The sequence below is a fragment of the Pinus tabuliformis genome, chromosome J (assembly GCF_031772625.1).
Source record: "Pinus tabuliformis cultivar Carrire ecotype Pingquan chromosome J, CPIR1, whole genome shotgun sequence".
In the NCBI taxonomy this organism is placed as follows: domain Eukaryota; kingdom Viridiplantae; phylum Streptophyta; class Pinopsida; order Pinales; family Pinaceae; genus Pinus; species Pinus tabuliformis.
This window is the reverse complement of record NC_142295.1, coordinates 1,455,197,307-1,455,220,654: the sequence shown is the minus strand read 5'-3', so window position 1 is coordinate 1,455,220,654 and position 23,348 is coordinate 1,455,197,307. Positions and strand designations below refer to the sequence as shown.

Genomic DNA, 23,348 nt, shown 5'->3' with positions numbered 1-23,348 from the left:
GAACTACATGTGGTCATTCACTATGCCAAATATAACCACTACTCCAGAACTACTACTTGCACCATTCCTACTTCTTAGATTTTCCTATTTTATAATATTTTGTAATGAAAGCACTTGGCTTTTTAAATTTTGTCTATATGCTAAACAATAGATGAAGGATAGAGGATGATAGTATTAAAGTTTCAGATTTTAGACCTTTTTTGGTAAAACTCTGTTTTGTTCTTTGTAGAGACCCAATGAAATAGACTGCAAAAACTATGTAAATGTACTTCTTTTATATATGGAAAATAATGCATTTTTCTTCCTCGAAAAAGAAAAAGGTATGATGAGTACGCATAGACCTAATATTAGTACTCATAGACCTAATAAAGTAGCAAAGTTAACGTACCATCAAAACATTTTTAATCACAACCAAAAAATCAATAGCCTCCCAACAATTTTACACTTGTTCCTCATATGATGAAAACAACACAGATATAGCAAAAAACTATTTGTTTACTGTAATCATAAATTGATATCGATGTCATATGTAGTAGCAAGCCACTGAGGTCGCTAATGGTATATTGAGGCCTCTTTATTTCACAAATCAGAGCCTCCACAACACTTCTGAGCTCGCTACTGACATGATTACAACACAGAAATAGAAAATACCTACTAAATCATGCAAATCCAGACTTGTTATTGTTGTTGTATCCAGTTCCAAGTCACTGAGATTGCTGAGGGGAATGGTGGCCTTGGACATTTACCAAACTGAGAATCTAGCAGCGACTCTGTCTCCCTTTCCCGCATCGGAGTACACCTGCGTTCCGAGTTATGACTCCTACCAGGGTCCCAGGCATCGGTTTTAGACTCTGCGCACTTAAAGTTTGAGTAAATAGTCCCGATTGTTTGAAGAAAGCACCGTCAAGAAGCACATCATTTTTCGAAATCCAGTTCCATTGCAGTCCTTCATTAGCGTTCACAGCTAATCGCCTCGTCACCTGAAACCAAATCAAATTTATGATAATGTATTTATAGATTTTAAGGTCATTTCAAAAACCAAAAATGAACATTGAGAGAAACAATATTGATGTTAATATTACCTCTTTAGTATATGGATTTGCCGATGCTAAGAATCTATTTCCTTCACTCAGTATAGTGGGGTTTGCACTTCCCCCTATGGCGTACATTTGCCAATGGGTATAGTCATTGTTAACAACATGGAAGTGTCCAAGTCGACACCTACATGCATTCATTCAAATGATCAATAAGGTTTATTAACAATTCTTGAGATTCAAGATGTTTCACAATTACTATTTCGTGGGTGTTATCTTTAGGGTAGATTTGGTAAATATTTTGAGATTAAATAGATATGATTTGGAAAGCTTTATACAAACAACTACAATTTATAGACTGAATTCCAAAATATTTCAAAAATCTACAAGCTATTGTTTTGACATTCTTCTAAAAGATTTACCGTTGATACTTACCATTTATAGAAACAATCAATCCGATACCAAAATATTCTAAAAATCTAGATGCCATTTAATATCATTATTTACCTTGGCATTCTTTGTCCGAGACCTTCTCCAAAATGGTTATAAGCTATCGTTACTTGCATGGTTTTGTCTTGAATGTTATTGTCATCATTACCTAACAACATTACCTGCAGTGCTCAAATACACACACATAAGAACAAAATAACCAGCGTTATAGTTCGCGAAGAAGAAAGCACTGAAAATAAGACTAAGATGGGATGGAATGTGGAACCTCGTCGTGATCAGTGAAGTAGTTGTTTGAAATTGTAATGGCTGTGGATCCACTGACAGCATCAATGAGACCGTCTCTGCATTTAGATAAGGAGCAATGGTCGATCCAAATGTGGGTTGAAGCTATGATGGAAATCCCATCACCATCTGCTACCCATCTCAACGCATAATGAGTCGGAGAATCCCTCACCGGGGCGTTTCCTACTCGATTTGGCGGCTTACAATCATGAATGTGAATGCCGTGAATGATGATATTACTCACATTCTGCATGGTGATACAGGGACCATTTGTTATGTGGACGTTGACACCTCGCCCATCTAGGGTTTTGAAACTGTTCATGACTAGCTCCTCTTTCAGTTGGATCACCATATCATTCTTGAAAATAATCCACAGGGGCCTTTCCTGAATGACCCCATAACGCAGAGTACCTCGCCATGGATTCATGGGATCGTCACCAGGATCCCTAACAACATAAATCCTTCCCTCTCGGCCTCCAATGGCGTCCTTGCCAAATCCAACGCCACAATCTGCTAGCCTTTTTCTGTTTCGGCGCCAATTGGGGTCCCCCATCCAACAGTCATCGATAGGGTTACCCGTTGCGGGTGAAAAAAACGTCAGTTCTCGTCTTGTGCTGTTAATAATCTTTCTGCAATGACATATCACATGAGAAAGGAATTAGAAATAGATCATTGTGTTATATCAAACAAATAAGAAACAACTGAATTCAAACAATACATAAAATGTTTAACGATTCAGCATCATGGGAGAAAATTCATGTTAAACCCTATCAAAAATGTAGAGGTAGCGGTGTTGGGGTTTTACTTACTTTTCGACCGTCTGCACTGCACCGTGTCCATCTTTTTCTGCAACGGAGGTGGGGCTGCTGATATTGGCAGCAGCTGCTTCTCCAAATGCCTTTGTTGCCAAACAATGAGGCGCCCGCCGACAGATGCAAAGGATTGCAATCAAGGTTATGCAATTCAAAATACTACTTTGATTGAACATCATGTTTCAGAACTCCCCACCAGACCAGGCGGCTGCCTTTCCCCACTTCACAATTCTTGAAGAAAGGGCAATGCTGCAGGTCCAAACTCTCAGGCTATATGAAATGCACTAGAAGATATAAAAGCAAGAAAAATACTATATGGGAATTTTAAAGAAAGCGCACTGCTCAGCTCTAAAATCTCTGGGTATATGAATTGCAATGGAAATTGTAAAAACGAGAAGAAAAACAGGGAAAAGGGAGCATTTCAACTCACTTTTGCCAGTATTTGGAATTTAGGTTTAAGGCTTATCTATGGTTTGGCAATGGTATTATAGAACTAGGAACCTTCAGTTGAGGATATAGACACTTGACCAACAGACCTAAATTAGGCTTTGGGCAATCCATTAATTAGTTTATCATTTCCCATATACTTCGTCAATTTCAAAACTTAATCCAGTATTTTCCTAATCGGCCAAGTGTCCATCTATGTATTGTCCAAGTACAAGGAAAATGAATGAATTTAGACCAGACAAGCTGGACGAATTCCATGAGTCAAACGTCCGTAAGAGAAATCAAACTTCAGTGTCACAGTCTAAGGCGAAGGCTTATGTTCCTTCACTTAATTTTAAATTTCCACATGCACTTTACGTAGATGAAAGGCTCTATAGTGTAACGAAATGCATTGGAACCCTAAAATTTGACCTAGATGAAAGCTCTATAGTGTACCGAAATTCATTGGAACCTTAAATTTTGACCTCTTAAGATGACAGTAGTATAAAATTTGGAAAATATTCTTAGCTTCAATTGAAGATGAACGCGTGTATATATATACGTAAGTTTTCCATTTCGAAAAGTAATTGTAATTTAACTGCGGAGTAAGAGGTATCCACTTCAAAATATATTTATTTTAAATAAAAGATAAACTAATATAGTTGAAGGAATTTCTTAGAAAGTTGTGGAAATTAAGGTTATATTTAGAGAAAATGTGGCAAGGATTTTTGTAAATCCAAGTTATAGTTGTTAAACTTCAACATTTTAGGTGTGCTAGATGTTTTTGATGGTGCTGAATCCATTTTCACCATAAAAAAAGACAACTATTCAAACACTGCTTAGTCAATTTTTTTTTTAATACATATATTAAAAAAAATAAAAATAAAAAAAAATTATAAATAAGTTGAATTTTTTTGTAAAGATTAAAATAAAAAAAAATTATAAATAAGTTGAATTTTTTTATAAAGATTAATAATAAATATGTTTTATTACTCTGAATTTTTATAAAAATAATGATAATAAATATATTTTGCAATTTTCAAAAATAACGTTTTGACCTGTTTATATATACATTAATAATAATAATAATTCATAATTATTGAGAATTTCAAAATCTTAAGAATAACTATAAAATTTTAAAGACAACCACAAAATCAAATTTTCTCATGAATATTGATATCAAAGAGAATGTAATCTATGTAGGAGTTGTCTTTAATGAGATATTTTGGACATTCCGTGCTCGAATCTCACAGAAAAATTGAGATGAAATCTCCATTTGTGTTATTTAAATTGGTTTTTTTCACTGTATAGATATCATACCTAGGCAATGTATCTTATGCTCATATTTTGAGCATAAGTTGAGCATGTGATTTATATTCATTTTAGATCTTATTACCAAACAAGAAATTGCAGTAGATGTTGAAGCGTTTGTTTGAAGGTTAATAATATTATAACAATGTGGAAGCAATAAAGAGACCCTATTTGCATTATAAACCTTTACATCCATGATTTCATTGATTGCTTACTAATATCTTTATGATTTGGAACTTTCCACTATTCATCAAAACAAAAAACTAAATGGAATTACTCACTAAAACCACCAATTATCTTAATTCCTATTTAGATATTTATTGTTCACTTTATCTCTTGAAAATGTATTAAATACTCAAATGGGATGTTGGAGAATAATACTAATGCATATGTTTTATGAAAATAAAAATTATGTTACCTTCTTCCCATATTCCCTAGGAATCTTGCATAGTTTCATAAATGTTGTTCAAAGCATTAATATTACAAAGGATATGTATCCTTTATCTTGGGCTTGGGATGAGTTAGGGAAAAGAGCACTATGGGCATTCCCAAAATAATTTCATAGTATTCTCATAGTGTTGTAGTGGCTACAACCACTATCCCAAAATTTTCCTTAGCATTATTTTGGAGCCTCCCTTCAAACCTTCACAGCAGCTTGCCTTGCTTCGTCAAGTTCACAAACTTTAGTGTTTTTCTTGCACAAAGGCAGCCTCTCAATCACACCTTGATCCATTCCCCTCACAGGTTGTTCACCCGAACTTGGTCCAACTGAATGCTCAGCAGCTTCCTCAAGAAAATTACGCATTTCTCGAGGTTAATGAGCGTTCCCTCCAGAAATTGCGCAATCCTGTATCGTAGCCTCCTCGGCTCCAAGATTATGCAATTTTACGAGTCAACACTCCGAGCAAGAATTGCACAATTTTCCCCATCACGGCTGCTTAGCCCAGAATTTGCACAAATTTGGGCAGTAGTCAGCTGCTCTGCCCAGAAATTGTGCAAATCTCATGGGCAGTCAGCCCAGTTCCCAGCCAAAAATGCGCATTTCCTTCAAGTAGTCAAGCAGTCTCTTGCATGTGCAGCTGAGTTGACCGGTTCCCTCTGGGACCGAGTAAAACAGACTCGCATGCATGGGCTACTTCTCCCAAGGAAACATGAAAAGGTATCCCTTGTTTCACGGATCTATGTTTAGCATTTGGAGGTTACATGCAAGGATCATTTTAGAAACCTCCCACCAAGTGTCGTTTTCCCTAGATTTTTGGCATGCACGTCACAACCTCGATGTTATCAAAATTCATCAATTAGATGTTGTAGAGCTAATTCCTCACATCAACCTGGTAGCTCTGACATCCCACATCACATCTAGGAGTAGTTGGCACATTCAGCTTAGTTTTTTTGGGGTGAGCCCGCTTTCCATGCCTTGTTTTGCATTTCTATCATTTTTTGTGTTTTTGCTTGTGTGAGCACTATTTGCTTGATTTATTTGAACACTTGCTGTTGTTTACATGTATATTAGCTTGTCCTAGCACCATTTCAGTTTTCGCCAACATCTCACTGTTGTCGCATGCATGAAACTATTTTTCGTGACCATTTGGTGACTTGTCTCACCCACATGCATGTTGTTCCATTTTCTAAATTTGTCATTCACCATTTGCATGCAGGATCATTCACTTATGCTTACACTCAGTATCAACATGCATTCACACTCACATTCACTTTTAGTTGCCTGTCGGCGAGTCTGGCCAACCTCTGCCGAGACTCTACCTCACCAAGAGCCTCACCAAGAAAGGATTACGCAATCCTAAGAGGGAAGGCTCTACCTTCCCCTCTAGAAATGCACATTTCTACCTAGAAGTTGTTCCCCAGGCCTGCTTTGCACAATCCTGAGGGAGAGTGACTGATGGCTAAGAAAACTGTGCAATGCAGTGACTGAGCCCACAACCATTGCCAACTCAGATTGCAGATTGCGCAATTCCAGCAGTCAGCAACCTGACTGGACTATGCATTACACAGTTTGAGCAGTCAATCAATCTTTGAGTAGCCCACACTCTGCCTTGTGTAGTCTTGGCAGTCGGTCTCCCGACCTCCCACCTGATATTGCACAACATTCATGATCAGTCACACAGGTATGTTGTAAGTCAGTTCTCAAGTTGATTTTGGTTTTTGAATGACAGATTGCTTGCCACGAGTGTTTCCATGTCTCCAGGTATTGCAGGTGCTCATCTGCCTCTCAACAGTGGAGGTACAATGGTTTCCAAGAGAGTGGAGTCAAAGACACCATTCAGAGCACACCTAGAGATGCAGTTGATCAAATGTCTATGAACTTGCCTACTCATGAAGATATCAAGTTATTCGTAGACAAGAAAATCAAGATATCACAACAAGCAACATCGTGAACAACAGTTGAAGGCAACATACCGAATGCAGGGAACGCAGTGAATGGAGCAGATGCAATGACTGTAGGAGGAAGGTTTTTGACAACACACAGGTGGAACAAAGTTGCAAGATCAAGGAGATCCACTGATAATGAAAGAAACTTTGGAGACTCATGCTATGAGGTGACGACGTGACATGAAGATCACTCGAAGATAAAGAATGCAACAGAGAAGGAGTTACATGTGTTGAAGAAGCAACTCAGGAAGAAAATGAAGTTGCACAGGCAGACGAATGAGTTGCAGTAGGAACCAGAACAACATTGGGCGCAACATGCACTCATGGATGAAACTATGTTGGTACAAGTTAATGGTCCATCCCAACAACTGACACAGAGCAAACATGGTGAGGAGTTTTGTTGATTGTATGGAAGGGATTCAGCAGCATGCAAGTCATTGTCTACACGCATACAATCCAACCCATTTAACAAACTCACCAAGGTGAAGACAAGAAGCAAGTCCAACTAGAGCTGAACATGTACTTCAGCAAGTTGATGTGCATGACCATCATCACACACTTGAAGATTAACACAGACACTATTCATCATTGTGTTGCCAATTCAGCCGCACCTAAGAAGACCATCAACATGTTAGTAGATAAGTTGGATGAAGGGGCTGAACCAATGCACTGGTTGCAATGGAGGCAATAGCTCTCTTCAGCAGGATGGCACCATGAGGTGCATCCACACCATCATGGACGACCAAGCTTAGCATTAGCTCAGCACCTTCACCATCACAAGCATGTCAAAGAATTGATCTCATCATAACAGACCGAGTGTTAGTGATGTCTTGTAACGCTTGCTCAAGCCATGTTTTCTCACATGAGTACATGTGCATTGTAATGTTGATTCATGTCAAGTGTAGGTCAAGCGTCAATAGTTGGATGTAACAGTCATAGAGTAGTTGAAGAGTCATGAGGGTAGTTGAACTGTCACAAAGGAGAATGTCAAGGGTCACCCCACCCTTTGCTATAAATAGTCCCTCATAACTCATTATATAGGCTTTTGGTCAGCCAAGCTTCTGATAAGACTATCTTGGAAAGAGCTTGGATAGTATTGTAATGTGCCTTGGCTTCTCCACTACACGGAGCTAGTTCATCTTTTTGGAGGAGTAGGTGGATGTGGCTGTAACATTCCACTGTTGGGGCTAGCAGGTTTACATGGATGTATTGTATAATTGGAACTTACACTTCTTTATATAATAACAGCCAACACGCTTTCACACATGTATTGTATATGTTGTAAGACTGATTTTTAACACTTATAATGCATGTTGCTTTAACCTGTGCTCTACATCTGAACTAATTCATTTGTTGTAATGCATAATCTATTAATGGAAATGTGTTGTATATGTTGTTAATGTTGTCCCATCTGTGTCGACTACTCTTTCGGACATCAGACAGACCTTTCACGTGAACCTTTCTATAACAACCGTTGCACTCGTTCGGACTGATCCATGAGTGTTGTACGTGTTATCTTACATTGTATGTTGTGACTACCACATCCGAGTGGACTACTCCACCAGAAAATGTGTATGTCGTGTGTTGTGTTTGTTCCTATCCAAGTTGGGACTGATCCCTTTGAACCTAGAACTCACCTTCACCCTCATATCACCCACCTATGTTAGAAACTCTCATACACCTTCTTTGACTCACTGCAACAGTCACACCCTTGCTACTGACAAAGTTATCTTACTTGCCTCTATCCGACATCACGGTCAAGGCATTGCTTTATGACTCACTATTGGGACTCCTACACCAAATGGTCTGAAGTCTAATTGGGACTTCTTACGGGGAGATTCCCTTACATCTTGGTGGGTCCAACACCATCAACATTTTTGCTCTAGAAGGAGGGCCAGATGACAAGCTGATTCCTCACATCTTTTTTCAATCTCTACACATCTATCGTGACTACCAACCGAGTTGCTCTTACGGAGTGCATGTCCTCTGGAAATGACTTCACTATCTCGGAAAAGATCCCAGATAACTTGTCTCATAAAACATTTGATGGTGGAGGCTATGTAGTCTTAGTAAGGCACGCATTCGGCATTGTAGGCTCATGCGAAAGACATGGATTCTTTGAGGAATACATGAGTCGTGCACTATTCATTTGCATGCTTCAAGGGCACCCCATGCAGTGGTGTTCCACGCTTCCCAAAAAATCCATTCATTCTCTTGCTCATCTGGTCGCAGAGATAAATCATGCTTTCAATCACTTCAATGTCAAGCACTCAATAAAGAAATTATGGAATTATGAAAAGCACTCGATGAATCTATTGAACAATTTTATATGTGCTTTTGTAATCTTGCATAACGATTCCCGGAAGATGATATTGATTGGGAATTTCTTGATGGAAGATTTGATTATCTTGTTCACATATCCGAACCCCACTTAGCACACTTCGGTGATGGATCTGCGCAATCACAAGCAGGCACAGTCGCTGTCACAAGTGACTATTCGCCTTCACCTCACCAAATAGCTCAACCACCATGAAATGATGTGGGAGATCATGCACATGCCTCTGTTGAACTGTCACACACTCCCACCCCACGTGCTCTTGAGATTTGTGCAGATTTGGCTAGCAAGCATGTTGATTGTCATGTGGAATCTTTCCCTCGACCTCTGTCATCCTGTTCTGTTGATCCTCCGGATTGTACTGTCTTATGTTCTCCCATTCCAGACTCCTCACCTCTTGTGAATGAGGATCAAGCTACTCATGAAGTTGGTGTTATGTACCCAACCTGTGCTACCATTAATGATGAGTGTGTGCGGGAATATAAAGAAGAACCCACGGTGAAGGATGACTCCCTTCTAGTTGTGACTCATCAGTTTAATCCTGACATCCCTTGTGATTTTTCCACTCTTGATTTCCCTTGTGAAAACTCATTTCGAGATGCTTCTACTTCCGATAATCCAAAGGACCCCTCGAATGTCAGTTTTTCATTACAGTGCGGAGAGGACACATCTTCCTCAGAAAATCCATCCAATTTGTCATCTATCTTCTTGAAAACACAGAGGGTGAACATCTTTGCTTCGCATCTGCCCCTCTGCCCAGTTAATAAAATCATGAGGATGCCAACAAACATCTTGAATTTTCTGATCTTGGTTGTTGTGATCTATTCACTTCCTCATCTGATCACGATGTTGATTCAACCATTGTTAATCTATACAAGGCACTGGTCTATGATGATCTATCTATCCATGAGGTCGAAACCCCCAGACTGTTGAGGCACTTCAGCCCAAGCTGATGGTTGTGTCAGGCCCTTGATGTCCTGAGGTTGGTCTCACTTCTAGTCAGGAAATTGTTGAAACACTCAAGACTCCTCATCACTCTCTGCTTTGCACTAAAGATCAACCACACACCCATATTTCACTTCCTCCACTCGGACTACATGATCCCATCGCTCATGCATTGGAGGAATCTTACACAGAAAGAACACATACACAATAAAAGCGGTCTACCTTTCTCACATTTGCTTTCATGTCATAGTCAAGGGAATGCATACACTGAACATCTACAAGTGGTGTAGCACAACATTATGTCGGCACCACAGAATGCATGTCATGCACTTTCACTCATATTTTTTCTATGGTCACTTATAAGCTCGGAGTGTGTTTGCCTTCACTGTTATATCTTTCTTGTTTGCCTGTTCACATAGCTGCCTTGTTCAACAACCATGCCTTCATCGACATGGGTGAACCAATGCACCGATGGCTTCATTGGAAGTATCAATTCATGTGAGATGACCCATGTACTGTTAGCTTAGTGTTATATGGAAATCTAGTGTCTATTCAGAGCTGCTAGTCCCACTAAGATAGGTAGCTATCTTAGAAAAAAATATATTAAAGTCACTTGTTTTTCCTTTACGATAGAGAGATGACAAAGAAGCAGAGAGTACCAAACTCAGTCTTCCGCTTGGCTCTTTGCTTGTTTCCTTTCCCCTTTGACAGAATCTCGCCACTACTTCCTTGCTTGTCCAGCTTCAAAGAGCACCTGTAGATTCATAGCAGCATAATACCATCAAAGCATAGAGATCTTTCACTGTAAACAATATAGGATCAGATATATATTGACCATACAAATGCATATATCAACACAATATTCAGAGATACACAAGAATATGGAGGAAAACTCAAATAGCTTTATTAGTAAAAGTAGTAGAAGAGAGGATTACAACCACTTGGTTTGACCCAATGCCATCCTCCGAGCTTGAAAGTCGTCTTCACCTCACATAAAGCAAGATCACCCAACAATGTCATCAAAGAGAAACTAGCAGCACCTCTTTGCAAATTACCAAATTCCAACCTTTGGATCTCTGGGATGAGGGATCCATTTATAGATATTTGCAGGGGGGTGAGTCAGCTTCTAGGATTTTGATTAGTGTCATCTCTTTGATAGTTCTTGGTTCCACTTGGAGATTTGATGATCTCTTACTCATCCTTGGGCAAAATCAGGGAGGCAAGTGTCAAATGAGCAACTTCTACAAGATTTTCAAGTTCTCCACTTAGCAAACTTCTTGTGCCATTTGTCTACTCTCTCTCATCGCACCCTATAGAAGGGATTTACAGTATGCATTGCACTTTTTGCATGTGGCAGGTGAGATGCATTGCACCCTTTGCACTAGGCAGTCTGTATGGTCCTTTTTTGACCAGTTTTGAGTGGTTTTTCATGGAAAACTTCTGGGAGATGATGTAATCAGCTGACCTTGCTCCTTTAGGGTATGAAACAACACTTTTAGGGACTTAGAAGCCCTTGGTTTATGGACATATGTGATTGGGGTTGTAGTGCCCAAATATGTCTAGAATAGTTTCCCCCTAAAGCATGAGGTCGTAAATCTTTTGATGTCAGGTGAAATGCTTTATAATGAGGATCCGAGGTTTTTCGCACTGGAAGGTGACGTGTAATAAGATACAATACAATACATTATATTCACAATATTTTCATGATCTAGCTGAGGCGGGCATTTGCATGCTGAGATTTGATAAATTCATTTTCATGTACATAGGACAAACAACCTTCTGTGTGCAGACTGATGATTCTAGTAGAGCCATCATCCCTTAGTTTGGATGATTATCTATGCAGCAATAATGCAAATTTGATGTCTTTATTTTCCTAAATATATCGCAGCCCGGATGGATGAAACTAGATCTGGGGTCTTCAAAAAACTCGTTCAATATTCACTCGAACCTACAAGTCGATCCATGTGAAAAGATGGTTTGATGTCGAACATGGAAGGACATCGCTTGATTACCAGCCAATGATGTGAGCTGTTAACAGGCGCGAGAGGAATCACCAATAATGATAATGAACCTCAAGGTACTGCAGTACAATTCACGTGGTACGAATACATGAATTGATGTCGAACACCACGCAAAATCTTTCGGTCGAAGGCCATTAGTGTAAACCTGTCGCTGGAAGTGAGAAACTTGCCATTGAGGCATGCAAGCTTCAATGTACTGTAAGGGTTGTCCCTAGGTCAGCTTCTTGGATAATGAGCTGATGTCGACAAGAAGTGACCCATCATAGGAGGGCATTAATGGATCCCACATCTACGACATGGAATGGAGAAAATGATTTTGTATAAGTGAAAACGATTGATGATACAAGGTTCAGGGTGGCGGTCACGAAAGAATGAAGCATGAAGGTATTGTAGCGGATGAGACACAAGATGGGTAGGTGAATTCTCTGAGTGACTTCTCTTGAACATATCAGAGACACTAAAATGGATTGGTAGCATTAACCCTAAAAGTGGATGGTACGGTGGACCAATGGTGATATGACCAGTGAATGAAATAACCCAACCCGACTCAATCATGGTGATGGAGTGAAAGTGTCATGTTTAAGAGCGAGCTGCTACCAATAAAGTTTCTTTAAGTTTTCTTCCGAATTTTCCCCAGTCATTTCTAACCAATACCTCTTTATTTTTGTCAAGCTTGAGGAGGATAGCATATGCTTGTTCTATAATTTGCCCTTCGGGCAAACCCGTTGCTATGTTTTAACGAGCCTAGCAACAGTGAAACTCACTCTTGTCTGAATGGACAAGTTTGTCGCTATTGTTTTAATGAGTTTAACGACAAGGATAACTCGGTCCTTTTCAATTTTAGAGATTCTAAAAAGAGACAGAAAGAAGACTCTGATATTCCTTTTCCATAATATAATCCGTTAATTCCGAAAAAGTATAAAACAATATGAAAGGGATGACTTTTCGATAGTTTTAATGAGCCGAACAAGAAAAACGCTCGATCTTTTTATGTAATAATCCCTCAAGTCCAAAAAGATTAAAATCTAGAGGAGGGATAGCACTTCCAATCACTTTAACGAGCTGGAGAGGCCAATCGCTTGGCAATGTTTTCATATTTTACGAGTCAGATGAAAAGAGCTTAAAGGAGACTCATTTTTTGAGGAACGAGTGATGTTTTCAGATAGCAGCTAGTTCCAGGTAAGGTTTGTAACTTTCCAATCACGACAGTGTAAAAAGGTGGCTAATAGTATCGCTCGTCGCAGTTGTTCCTCAAAAGTGGTAAACAATCAAATGGAGGCGAATGATCGGCAACAACAGAGTGGAGGTGATGGTAAGAACACGACCAAGGCTCAAAAGATGATGATAATGCATTCACAATGGTTATTTACTAGAGCTGGTTTCATTTTTTAATGAGCTTAAACTCTGGTGGAACATATGCTCATTGCTAGGTTTAATTTTTAACGAGCTTGAACTTTGCGTAAAACTGCTTGTGCCAGTCGTATAATAAGGATGTCTCATCGATAGGTTCATTTTTTAAGGATCTTGCACCATTCAGAATTATGCTCTGACTCCTTTTATTATCTAAGCTAGGAATGACCAATCCTACGAGTTTAAAGGGTTAAGAACCTACAAACTAAGAAACTAAATGGTCTCTTTTCAATATCACGCAAAAAGTTTGCATGCCCCTAGGTATAGCAAAGTAGAGTTTCCAAGGTTACTCCTCAATTTGCAGACAGAACACTTGTTCTATTGGGAAATGCCTACCTTTCTAGGTTACCCTTCAATTTGTAGACAAAACATTTGTTCTATCAGGAAAGGCCTACCTTCTAACAGAGGTATCTTATTCCGGTCTAATACCATTTTCCTAAATGGATAGGTGTGTAAGACCAGTCATTTATCCTTTGCGGAAACCTACCCTATACCTGAAGTTCTCCTATCGAAGCAGGCGAGGGTGCATGTACCCTGGGTTTCAGTCTTGACCACCGAATCACTCGTACTCATCAAGTGGATGGACTGGAGATTGATGAGACATTCCTTGTGCAAAATGACCTGTTGGGGATGGCATTTGACTATTAGCTATGTGTGAACCGGGGAATGAAAGCTAGTCTACGAGCTGGACCACTCCGCCTTCACGTAGAAAACACATTACTCGAAAGAGTGAGGAGATGATGGCTCCCATGCTATAAATGTAGTCGCACCCAAGGAGTAGATTGTAATCTAAAGGTCCTTGGACTACCATCACATTCAGATAAGCAGTTTTCCTTCTCAAAGTTATAGGAAAACTTGGAAGATCCCTAATGGCCGACTGGTTCCTTGATCGAAGCCTGCTAGATTTCGCATCTCAAGCAGAAGTAATGGCGAACCAAGCGATTTCCAGGAAGTTGAGGAAAGGATACCCACAGAAGCCCCTTCATCTATGATGGTACCAACCATGACCATTTTGTAAGTTTGCACTATGATTCGAAATGGTACATTAGATGGTAAACAAGGTCTGCCTAGTAGATTCTAATCGAAGGAAATGACTAGGTTGCTTGGAGGTGGGACCAAACAAACAGCTGGATACAAATCTGACAAATTTCCTTCCTGCGGTAAAGGAATGGGCAGATTGCCCCCATGTTCATCGGAATTTGTGTTTACGAAAAGAATTTGAACGGTTTCGTTCTCATTCTCTTCGATGATTGTATCATCTGAAGGTAAATCTTCTGAAGTCAAGATGGGGTAGACTGCCATCTTGACCTGTTGACCTTGGTCTGATGTGGACTCAGAGGGTCTATCTTCAATGATAGATGCTTCGACCGACTCTAAAGGTGGGTCAGCCAGATTTTCAACTGGCAATGGATTCAGCAAGAGTTTCTTGTACCCAGGAGGGAGTTGCTGTGGTGATACAGGACGATTATCCAAGAACCTTTTAGCTTTGTCTAGGAAGGGACAACAGTGGAGGGCATGATTGCCTTCACACATTCTGCAGGGAAATTTAGATTTTCCCTTTTGTCCGGTGACTTCGCTTTCACTAGTTGACGGTGTACTTTCAACATGATCATCAGAGGTTGACGACACCAGATTGTGCAAGCGGGGAGACTAGTCCTTAGGATCCATGGGATGTAAGGACAATCTCGGTGATAGTGGTATCCTTTGTAGATGAAACATGGAGATTTAGGTTTGGACGTGCAGTGTGTGGATTTTCGCTAAACGATGCACGGTTGCCCCTTTTTGCCGTTGGCTCCTTCTTTTTCTTCGCCTTCCCCTTCTTCTTCTACTCAATTACTTGGTTTTTAGTTTTACTATCTTTACCAAGCAAAGAGGAAGAAGGAGAGGAAGAGACAAATGAAGTAGAAGGTCGAGGGGAAACTCTGGTATCATCTAGTTGCTGATTTGATTGTTCAGGAACCATGGTGCTTTGAACGAAAGAGGTTGAGAAAAGCCATGCCGGCAGGCCAATTGTGAGTCGTGGAAGGGACAATGTGGCCATATGAGGTGCACCAACATCTCCCCAAGAGGAGAAAGGGCTAGGACTTCCCCCAAGGGGAAATCCTTGGTTGGTGGACTCCATTTTCTCAACTTAAGACCAATGAGGGAACAGTGAGATTATTTCGATTAAAATAAATTTTAGACGCTTTGACACAACTTGCTTTTTCAATTTTTAAGAGGCGAGAAAAAGCTAAAGATGACTCTAGTCGCCTTTGATTTTTAATGAGCCTAAAGTGACAAGTGCTCAGATGGAAATTTTCTTTAAGGAGTCTAAAAAGGAACAAAAGAGACTACTCTGGAAATCTAGATAGAGGGATTACCAAACCAATAGAAAAACTGCAGAATACTTTTTACGGTATGGCACTCAATCTTCCTGAATGCTGTGTTCAGTGCATTGCAAACGATAGGGCGGTAGACACGGCTTCCTCAGGATAAAGGATATAGCCTATTGTGGTCTCCCAATATATACTCGATGGTACATGGGAGCACAAGTCCATACTGGCACTTATCATCTCAAAGAGGAGGAATCACCCAACCTATGATGAAAGCAATAGTTACCAGGCTTTACGATGCCAGAATACGTCTCTAGCCTAGACTTCTAGATGTTGTGCGTTAGGTTCCAAAGCGTTTTTATGTTCATTGAATTTATTTTACAGTTGATCTTTCTTAAGAAATTTTCCTTTCCAGTTCACCGCGTGATGTAGGTATATAATTCCTAAAATGCAATCTAAGATGATAAACAGTCATTTAATCTTCTTTTTGCAATGAAAATCCTAGCTACTAAGGAAAGAGAAAAGAGATTCTTTCAACATAGAGCAAAGAGCACACACTAGATGCACTGTCCTAAATCAAAATCAAGCAGTCTAAATGAAAATTCATGTGCATGTATTTGTTTTCCGCTTTCTTAATGTATGAATGACAAAAAGAATGATAAATACAAATCTGAATTATCCCTTCTTTCAAAGCAACAGTACTAACAATTTTCTTTTCAAAAAACGACAGGAAGGCAAGATGAGACTTTGCGATTTTGAATTGAAAACTACTTTTGACACTTGAAATACTTATCAATTCAGATCAAATACAAGAGTAATAGTGTAATCAACTATCAAAAATAGTAGGATTCTTTTGTTTGACTGAAAATGACACTTGCGACACTTCCAAATCAAAAGACGACAGTTCGATTAAGCTACTTCTTTGTAAAAGAGAACTGTAAATGGCGCACAATACATAAAAATATTCACAATTCTTTGTAAAATGGAGGTTGGATGATGCAAAGAAAGTGGGTTTCAATAGTGGTCTACTGATCACAGACAGCAAAACTCCTAAATAAAATTGAAGAGAGTGAAGAAAAAACCAAAATCTGGAGGTAGATTTAGTCTTCTCTGATCATCGCACCTGTAACACAGGGAGACAGGGATGTATCCCACCTACAGCACACGAGAGGTGCGATGCATCTAGATTTCCAAGAAGACAGGGTGCGATGGTCTAGGGACGAGACTTTAACTTGGTTTTTGGTCACAGTTTATAGTTTAGTCCAAGGGTTTAGGCTGAGAAAATGATAGTCAGTAACTAAAAAGTATAGTTTGATCTAATGAGGTTACTCAAGCTACCTCTAGGGCACTTAGGATGTTTGCAAGTCAATTGTTTAGTTCATAAACAAACTCAGAGATTAACTGAAGCAACGTTGATCTACTTTGCACTTGCATAGCAAACGCAGTTCGAAGGCTAGCTCGCTTGACTTCAGGCTTCATCTATGGTTTATGAATCAAACAAATAGAGACAAGAAATCAAACTAATCGCTTCCCAGCAGAGTCGCCATTTTGTTATCGAGAAATATAATGTCTATTTAGAGCTGCTAGTCCCACTAAGACGGGCAGCTTTCTTAGAAACAAACAGATTAAAGTCACTTTTTTTTCCTTTAAGAGAGAGAGATGAGAAAGAAGTAGAGAGTACCAACCTCAGTCTTCCACTTGGCTCTTTGTTTGTTTCCTTTCCCCTTTGACAGAATCTCGCCACTACTTCCTTACTTGTCTAGCTTCAAAGAGCACCTGTAGATTCACAGTAGCATAATACCATCAAAGCATAGAGATCTTTCACTATAAACAATATAGGATCAAATATATATTGACCATACAAATCCATATATCAACACAATATTCAGAGATACACAAGAATATGGAGGAAAAATCAAATAGCTTTATTAGTAAAAGTAGTAGCAGAGAGGATTACAACCACTTGGTCTGACCTAGTGCCATCCTCCCAGCTTGAAAGCCCTCTTCACCTCACACAAAGCAAGATCACCCAACAATGTCTTCAAAGAAAAACCAGAAGCACCTCTTTGCAAATTACCAAATTCCAACCTTTGGATCTTTGGGATGAGGGATCCATTTATAGATATTTGCAAGGGGGTGAGCCAACTTCTGAGATTTTGATTAGTGTCATCTCTCTGATAGTTCTTGGTTGCACTTGGAGATTTCATGATGTCTTACTCATCCTTGGGCGAACTCAGGGAGGCAAGTGTCAAATGAGCAGCTTCTAGAAGATTCGCAGGTTCTCCACTTAGCAAACTACTTGTGCCATTTGTCTGCTCTTGCTCATCGCACCCTACAGAAGGGCTTTCTAGTATGCATCGCACTTTTTGCATGTGGCAGGTGAGATGCATCGCACCCTTTGCACTGGGCAGCCTGTATGGTCCTGTTTTGACTAGTTCTGAGTGGTTTTTCATGGAAAACTTCTGGGAGATGATGTAATTAGCTGACCTTGCTCCTTTAGGGTATGAAACAACACTTTTAGGGACTTAGAAGCCCTTGGTTTATGGACATATGTGATTGGGGTTGTACTGCCCAAATATTTCTATAACACTTAGGAGTAGGAGTAGTGTTTTATTTTGTTTGTTTGTCTACTTGCTTCTTTGTTTACTTGCTTTGCTTTCGCTTTTGCTTCTGCTTTTGCTCTACTTTGTTGTTTGTTAGTTTTCTTGTTTCGTTTCATTGGATAGTTTCACATGAAACCGTGTATGACTCTTAAAGCACGCTGGGTAAATTACAAGAGGCCTTGTGCTGCTATCACTACTTGGTTATTTTTCATCCCACCTTTGTATGAAGAACTTGTTACTTTCAATCCATGATACGTCGATGGAAAATATGTACTATTTGAAGTGAACCTTTGTGAAAACATAATGCTTGCACACTAACTATGTCACCTACTCTAGTCAGTTGTTTTTGGGTTAACCCTTGTCAGCTCAGTCAAGTAGAGTAAGGTGAGGAGAAAAACCTTAATAGGCACATTAGAGGTATAATAAACTACTTCTCTGTAGGAACAACCTCTTCTTCCCCCAATAAATTGGGATCCCTCTTCTTCCTATGAAATGAATAAGTGTTATCTAGAGTTAAAAAATGAAAAAATGAAAATAAAAAAAAATCAAAATGAAAAATGAGTAAGGCGAAAGAAGAGAAAGGCTTCCTGCATAGGAAGGTGATGCAAGTAACTCCACCAGGGAACTATCTAAGCTTACTGGTAGCAGAGCCATGATTGTGTTACTATGTGACTCTGCTGGGGTACTACCTAGGCCTACTCATAACGGACTAACACCAAAGATGAAACTAAGACTGACAACTATACTGCTTGTGCGTCAATATACCCATCAACCCCAATCAAAACAACTATGTTGCCTTGGCTTGGAATGTGTGTCAGTCAAGCAAGAGCTTGGCAGATGATACATCTTACAATCCAGCTAGTGTGGAAACCAAGAGGAGTTGAAAACTGAACAATACTTCCCTAGGTGTTAGACTTGCCTTTCAGGAACAGGTCCATTCAGAGAGCTGGAGTTCACCAGTGTGTTGCCAAGTCTTGTAGTGGCTAAAACGACCCTCCAAAAATATTCCTTAGCTTCGTTTTGGAGCCTCCCTTCCAACCTTCACAACATCTTGCCTTGCTTCATCAAGTTCACAAGCTTCAGTGTTTTGTTTACACAAAGGCAACCTATTGATCACAACTTGATCCATTCCCCTCATATGCTATTCACTCGGACTTGGTCCAGTAGTAGGTTGAGCAAATTCCCTAAGAAAATTGTGCATTTATAGAGGGAAACTATCCTTCCCTCTAGAAATTGTGCAATCCTGTCTCGCAGCCTGTTGGGGTCCAATATTTTGCAATCCTACCAGTCAATACTAGTAATAGGAATTGCGCAATTTTCCCCAGCAGGGCTACTCAGCCTATAGTTTGCACAAATCTATGTAGAATTCATCTACTCTACCCAAAAATTGCACAAATCTCCTAGACAGTTAGCCCAGATCCCAGCCAAAAATGTGCATTTCCTTCAACCAGTCGAGCAGTCTCTTGCATGTGCAGCTAAGTTGACTAGTTCCCTCCGGGACTGAGCAAAACGGACTTGCATGCATGTTTTGCTTCTCTCAAGGCAGAATGTAAAGGCATCCCTTTTTTCAAGGATCTATGTTTAGCAGTTGGAGGTTAGATGCAAGTATCATTTTAGAAAACCTCCCACCAAGTGTCGCTTTCCCTAGATTTGTGGCATGCGCGTCACAACCTCAATGTTATCAAAACTCATCAGCTAGACATTGCAAAGATCATTACTCACATCAACCTGACAGCTCTGACATCCCACATCACATCTAGGAATAGTTGATACATTCAACTCAGTTGTTTTTGGGTGAGCCCACTTTCCATGCCTTGTGTTGCATTTCTGTCGCTTTTTGTGTTTTCACTTGTGTGAGCACTGTTCTCTTGATTTCTTTGAAGCATTTCTGTAGCTTACATGTATATTAGCTTGTGCTAGTACCATTTCAGTTTTCGTCAACATCTCACTATTTTCCATGCATGAAATTGTTTTTCACGAACAATCGCCGATTCGGCTACTTACCTCACCCACATGCATTTTGTTCCATTTCTGAATCTATCATTCACCATTTGGATGCATGATCATTTGCTTATGCTTACACTCAGTATCAACATGCATTCACACTCAAATTCACTTTTAGTTTTGCGTCGTTGTGTCTGGCCAACCTCGGCCCGGACTTTGCCTCACTAAGACAACATTGCACAATCTTGACAGGGAAGGAACTGCCTTCCTCTAAAAAAATGTGCATTTCTTCCTAGAAGCTATTTGCCAGGCCTGATTTGTGTAATCCTGAGGGACAGTGACTGATGGACAAGAAAATTGCGTAATGTAGTCACTGAGCCTACAACCATTTCTAGCTGAGATTGCACATTATGCAATTCCAGTAGTATGCAACCAGAATGGACTGTGCATTGTGCAATTCTAGTAGTCCTTTAGTCTCCCAACAGCTTAGATTGTGCCTTGTGTAGTCTTGGTAGTTGATCTCTCGACCTCCCGTTCAAAATTGGGGAACCTTCATAATCTATCACACAGGTATGTTGCAAGTCTGTTCTCATGTTCATTTTGGTTTTCAACTGATAGATTTCTTGCCATAAGTGTTTCCATGTCTCTAGGTATTGCAAGTGTTCATCTGCCTCTCAGCAGTGCAGGTACAATGGTTTCCAAGAGAGCGGAGTCGAAGACACCATTCAAAGAACACCTAGAGATACAGTCGAACAAATCTCTATGAGCTCGCCTAGTCACGAACATATCAAGTTGTTCGTAGACAAGAACATCAAGATATCACAGCAAGAAGCATCATGAATAGTAGCTCAAGGAAGCATACTGAACGCAGTGAATACAATGAATGCATCAAACACACCTAATGCAGCGAACATAGCAAATGCAGTGAATGCAACGAATGCAGCGAATGCAACGGATGCAATGAATGCAAGAGGAAGGTTTTTGACAACACAAAGGTGGAACAAAGTTTCAAGATCAAGAAAATCCACTATTAATGAAAGTAACTATGGAGACTCAAGATATGAGGTAACGGCACAATGTGAAGATCGTGCGAAGATAGAGAATGGAACAGAGAAGGAGTTGCATGTGTTGAAGCAACAACTTAGGAAGAACATGAAGTTGCATAGATAGATGAATGAGTTGCAGCAAGAACATGAATAGAAGTGGGCGCAACATGCACTCACAGATGAAACTATGTCCGTACAAGTTAATGATCCATCCCAATAGCTGACACAGAGTAGACATGGTGAGCAGTGTTTTTGATCACATGGAAGGGGTTCAATAGCATGCAAGTCATTATGCGCATGCATATAATCCAACCCATTCCACACATTCACCAAGGCAAAGACAAGAAGAAAGTCCAACTGGAGTTGAAAATATACTTTGGCAAGTTGATGCACATGACCACCAACACACACTTGAAGATCAACACAGACACCACTCATCATTGTGTTGCTAGTTCAGTCGCACCGAAGAAGACCATGCGCATGTTTGCAAATGAGTTGGATGAAGGGGTTGAACTAATGCACCAGTTGCAAGAGAGGCAAGAGTCCGCTTCAGCATGATGTCACCATGCAGTGTATGCACACCATCACAGAAGACCAAGATTGGCATCAGTGCACCACCTTCACCATCACAAGCATGTTAAAGAGTTGGTCTCATCACAGGAGACCGAGCGTTAGTGATGTCTTGTAAGGCTTTCTCAAGTCATGTTGTCTCACATGAGTACATGTGCATTGTAATGTTCAGTCATGTGAAGTGTAATTCAAGTGTCAATAGTTGGATGTAACAGTCATAGAGTAGGTGAAGAGTCATGAGGGTAATTGAACTGTCACAAAGGGGAATGTGAAGGGTCACCCCACCCTTTGCTATAAATAGTCCCTCATAACTCATTGTATAGGATTTTTGTCAGCCAAGCTTCTGATAAGACTATCTTGGAAAAAGCTTGGACAATATCGTAACGCGCCTTGGCTTCTCCACTACATGAAGCTAGTTCATCTCTTTGTAGGAGCATGTGGATGTGGCTATAACATTCCACTGTTGGGGCTAGTAGGTTTACATGGATGTATTATATGATTGGAACTTACACTTCTTTATATAATAAGAGCCAACACGTTTTCACACATGTATTGTATCTACTGTAAGACTGATCTTTAACACTTGTAATGCACGTTGCTTTAACCTGTGCTCTGCGTCTGAACTAATTCATTTGTTTTAATGCATAATCTATTAATGGGAGTGTGTTGTATATGTTGTTAATGTTTTCCCATCCGTGTTGACTGCTCTGTTGGGCATCAAACAAACCTTTCAAATCAACCTTGTTGTAACAACCGTTGCACTCATTCAAACTTATCTATGAATTTTGTATGTGTTATCTTACCTTGTATGTTGTGACTACCGCATCTGAGTGAACTACTCTACCGGAAGCTATGTATGTCATGTGTGTTGTGCATTCCTAGCTGAGTTGGGACTAATCCCTTTCAACCTGGAACTCACTTTCACCCTCATCTCACCTGCCTATGTTAGAACCTCTCATACACCTTCCTTGACTCACTGCAGCAGTCACACCCTTCTACTGACAGAGTTATCTTACTTGCCTCTGTGTGATATCGTGGTCAATTCATTTCTTTACGACCCACTTCTGGGATTCCTACACCAAATGGTCTGAGGTTTAATTGGGACTTCTTACCGGGGAGATCCCCTTACATGTTGGTGGTTCTAGCATTGTCAACACATAGTAATATAAATTTTGCTAAAAGAAAGAGGAATATAACAAAGGAAATTTCATTCTGGCAAGTGTTTTGGGATTCAAAAAAATGAAGTATGTAAACCAAATACAATATCAATTCCAATATTGACTAGAATCAACAATGCTCATAACACATGATTTCAAGTGGGCATTCATAAAGGCAGGGTGTCTAATATTATTCAGTGATATTTTATTAAGTAGTACAAAGAATAGTGTCTATTCAACATGGTGGTAAGATATTTATCTAGGTGTGAGCTATGTGATGGATTTCAATTTCTGTAAGGTTG

General features: G+C 39.8%; 1 protein-coding gene across 1 annotated transcript in view; it reads right to left on the bottom strand.

Moving 5' to 3' along the window:
• Positions 1-758: 758 nt before the first annotated feature.
• The window catches only part of LOC149232853 (pectate lyase-like), a 57,441-nt gene continuing 34,851 nt past the window's right edge, over positions 759-23,348 (bottom strand). Inside the window, exons 3-7 of the mRNA XM_089382017.1 lie at positions 7,992-8,044; positions 1,750-2,380; positions 1,542-1,645; positions 1,083-1,221; positions 759-980 (exon numbers count right to left, since the gene is read on the bottom strand). Coding sequence (XP_089238143.1) covers positions 759-980; positions 1,083-1,221; positions 1,542-1,645; positions 1,750-2,380; positions 7,992-8,044 — 1,149 coding nt within the window. The remainder of the gene's footprint in view (positions 981-1,082; positions 1,222-1,541; positions 1,646-1,749; positions 2,381-7,991; positions 8,045-23,348) is intronic.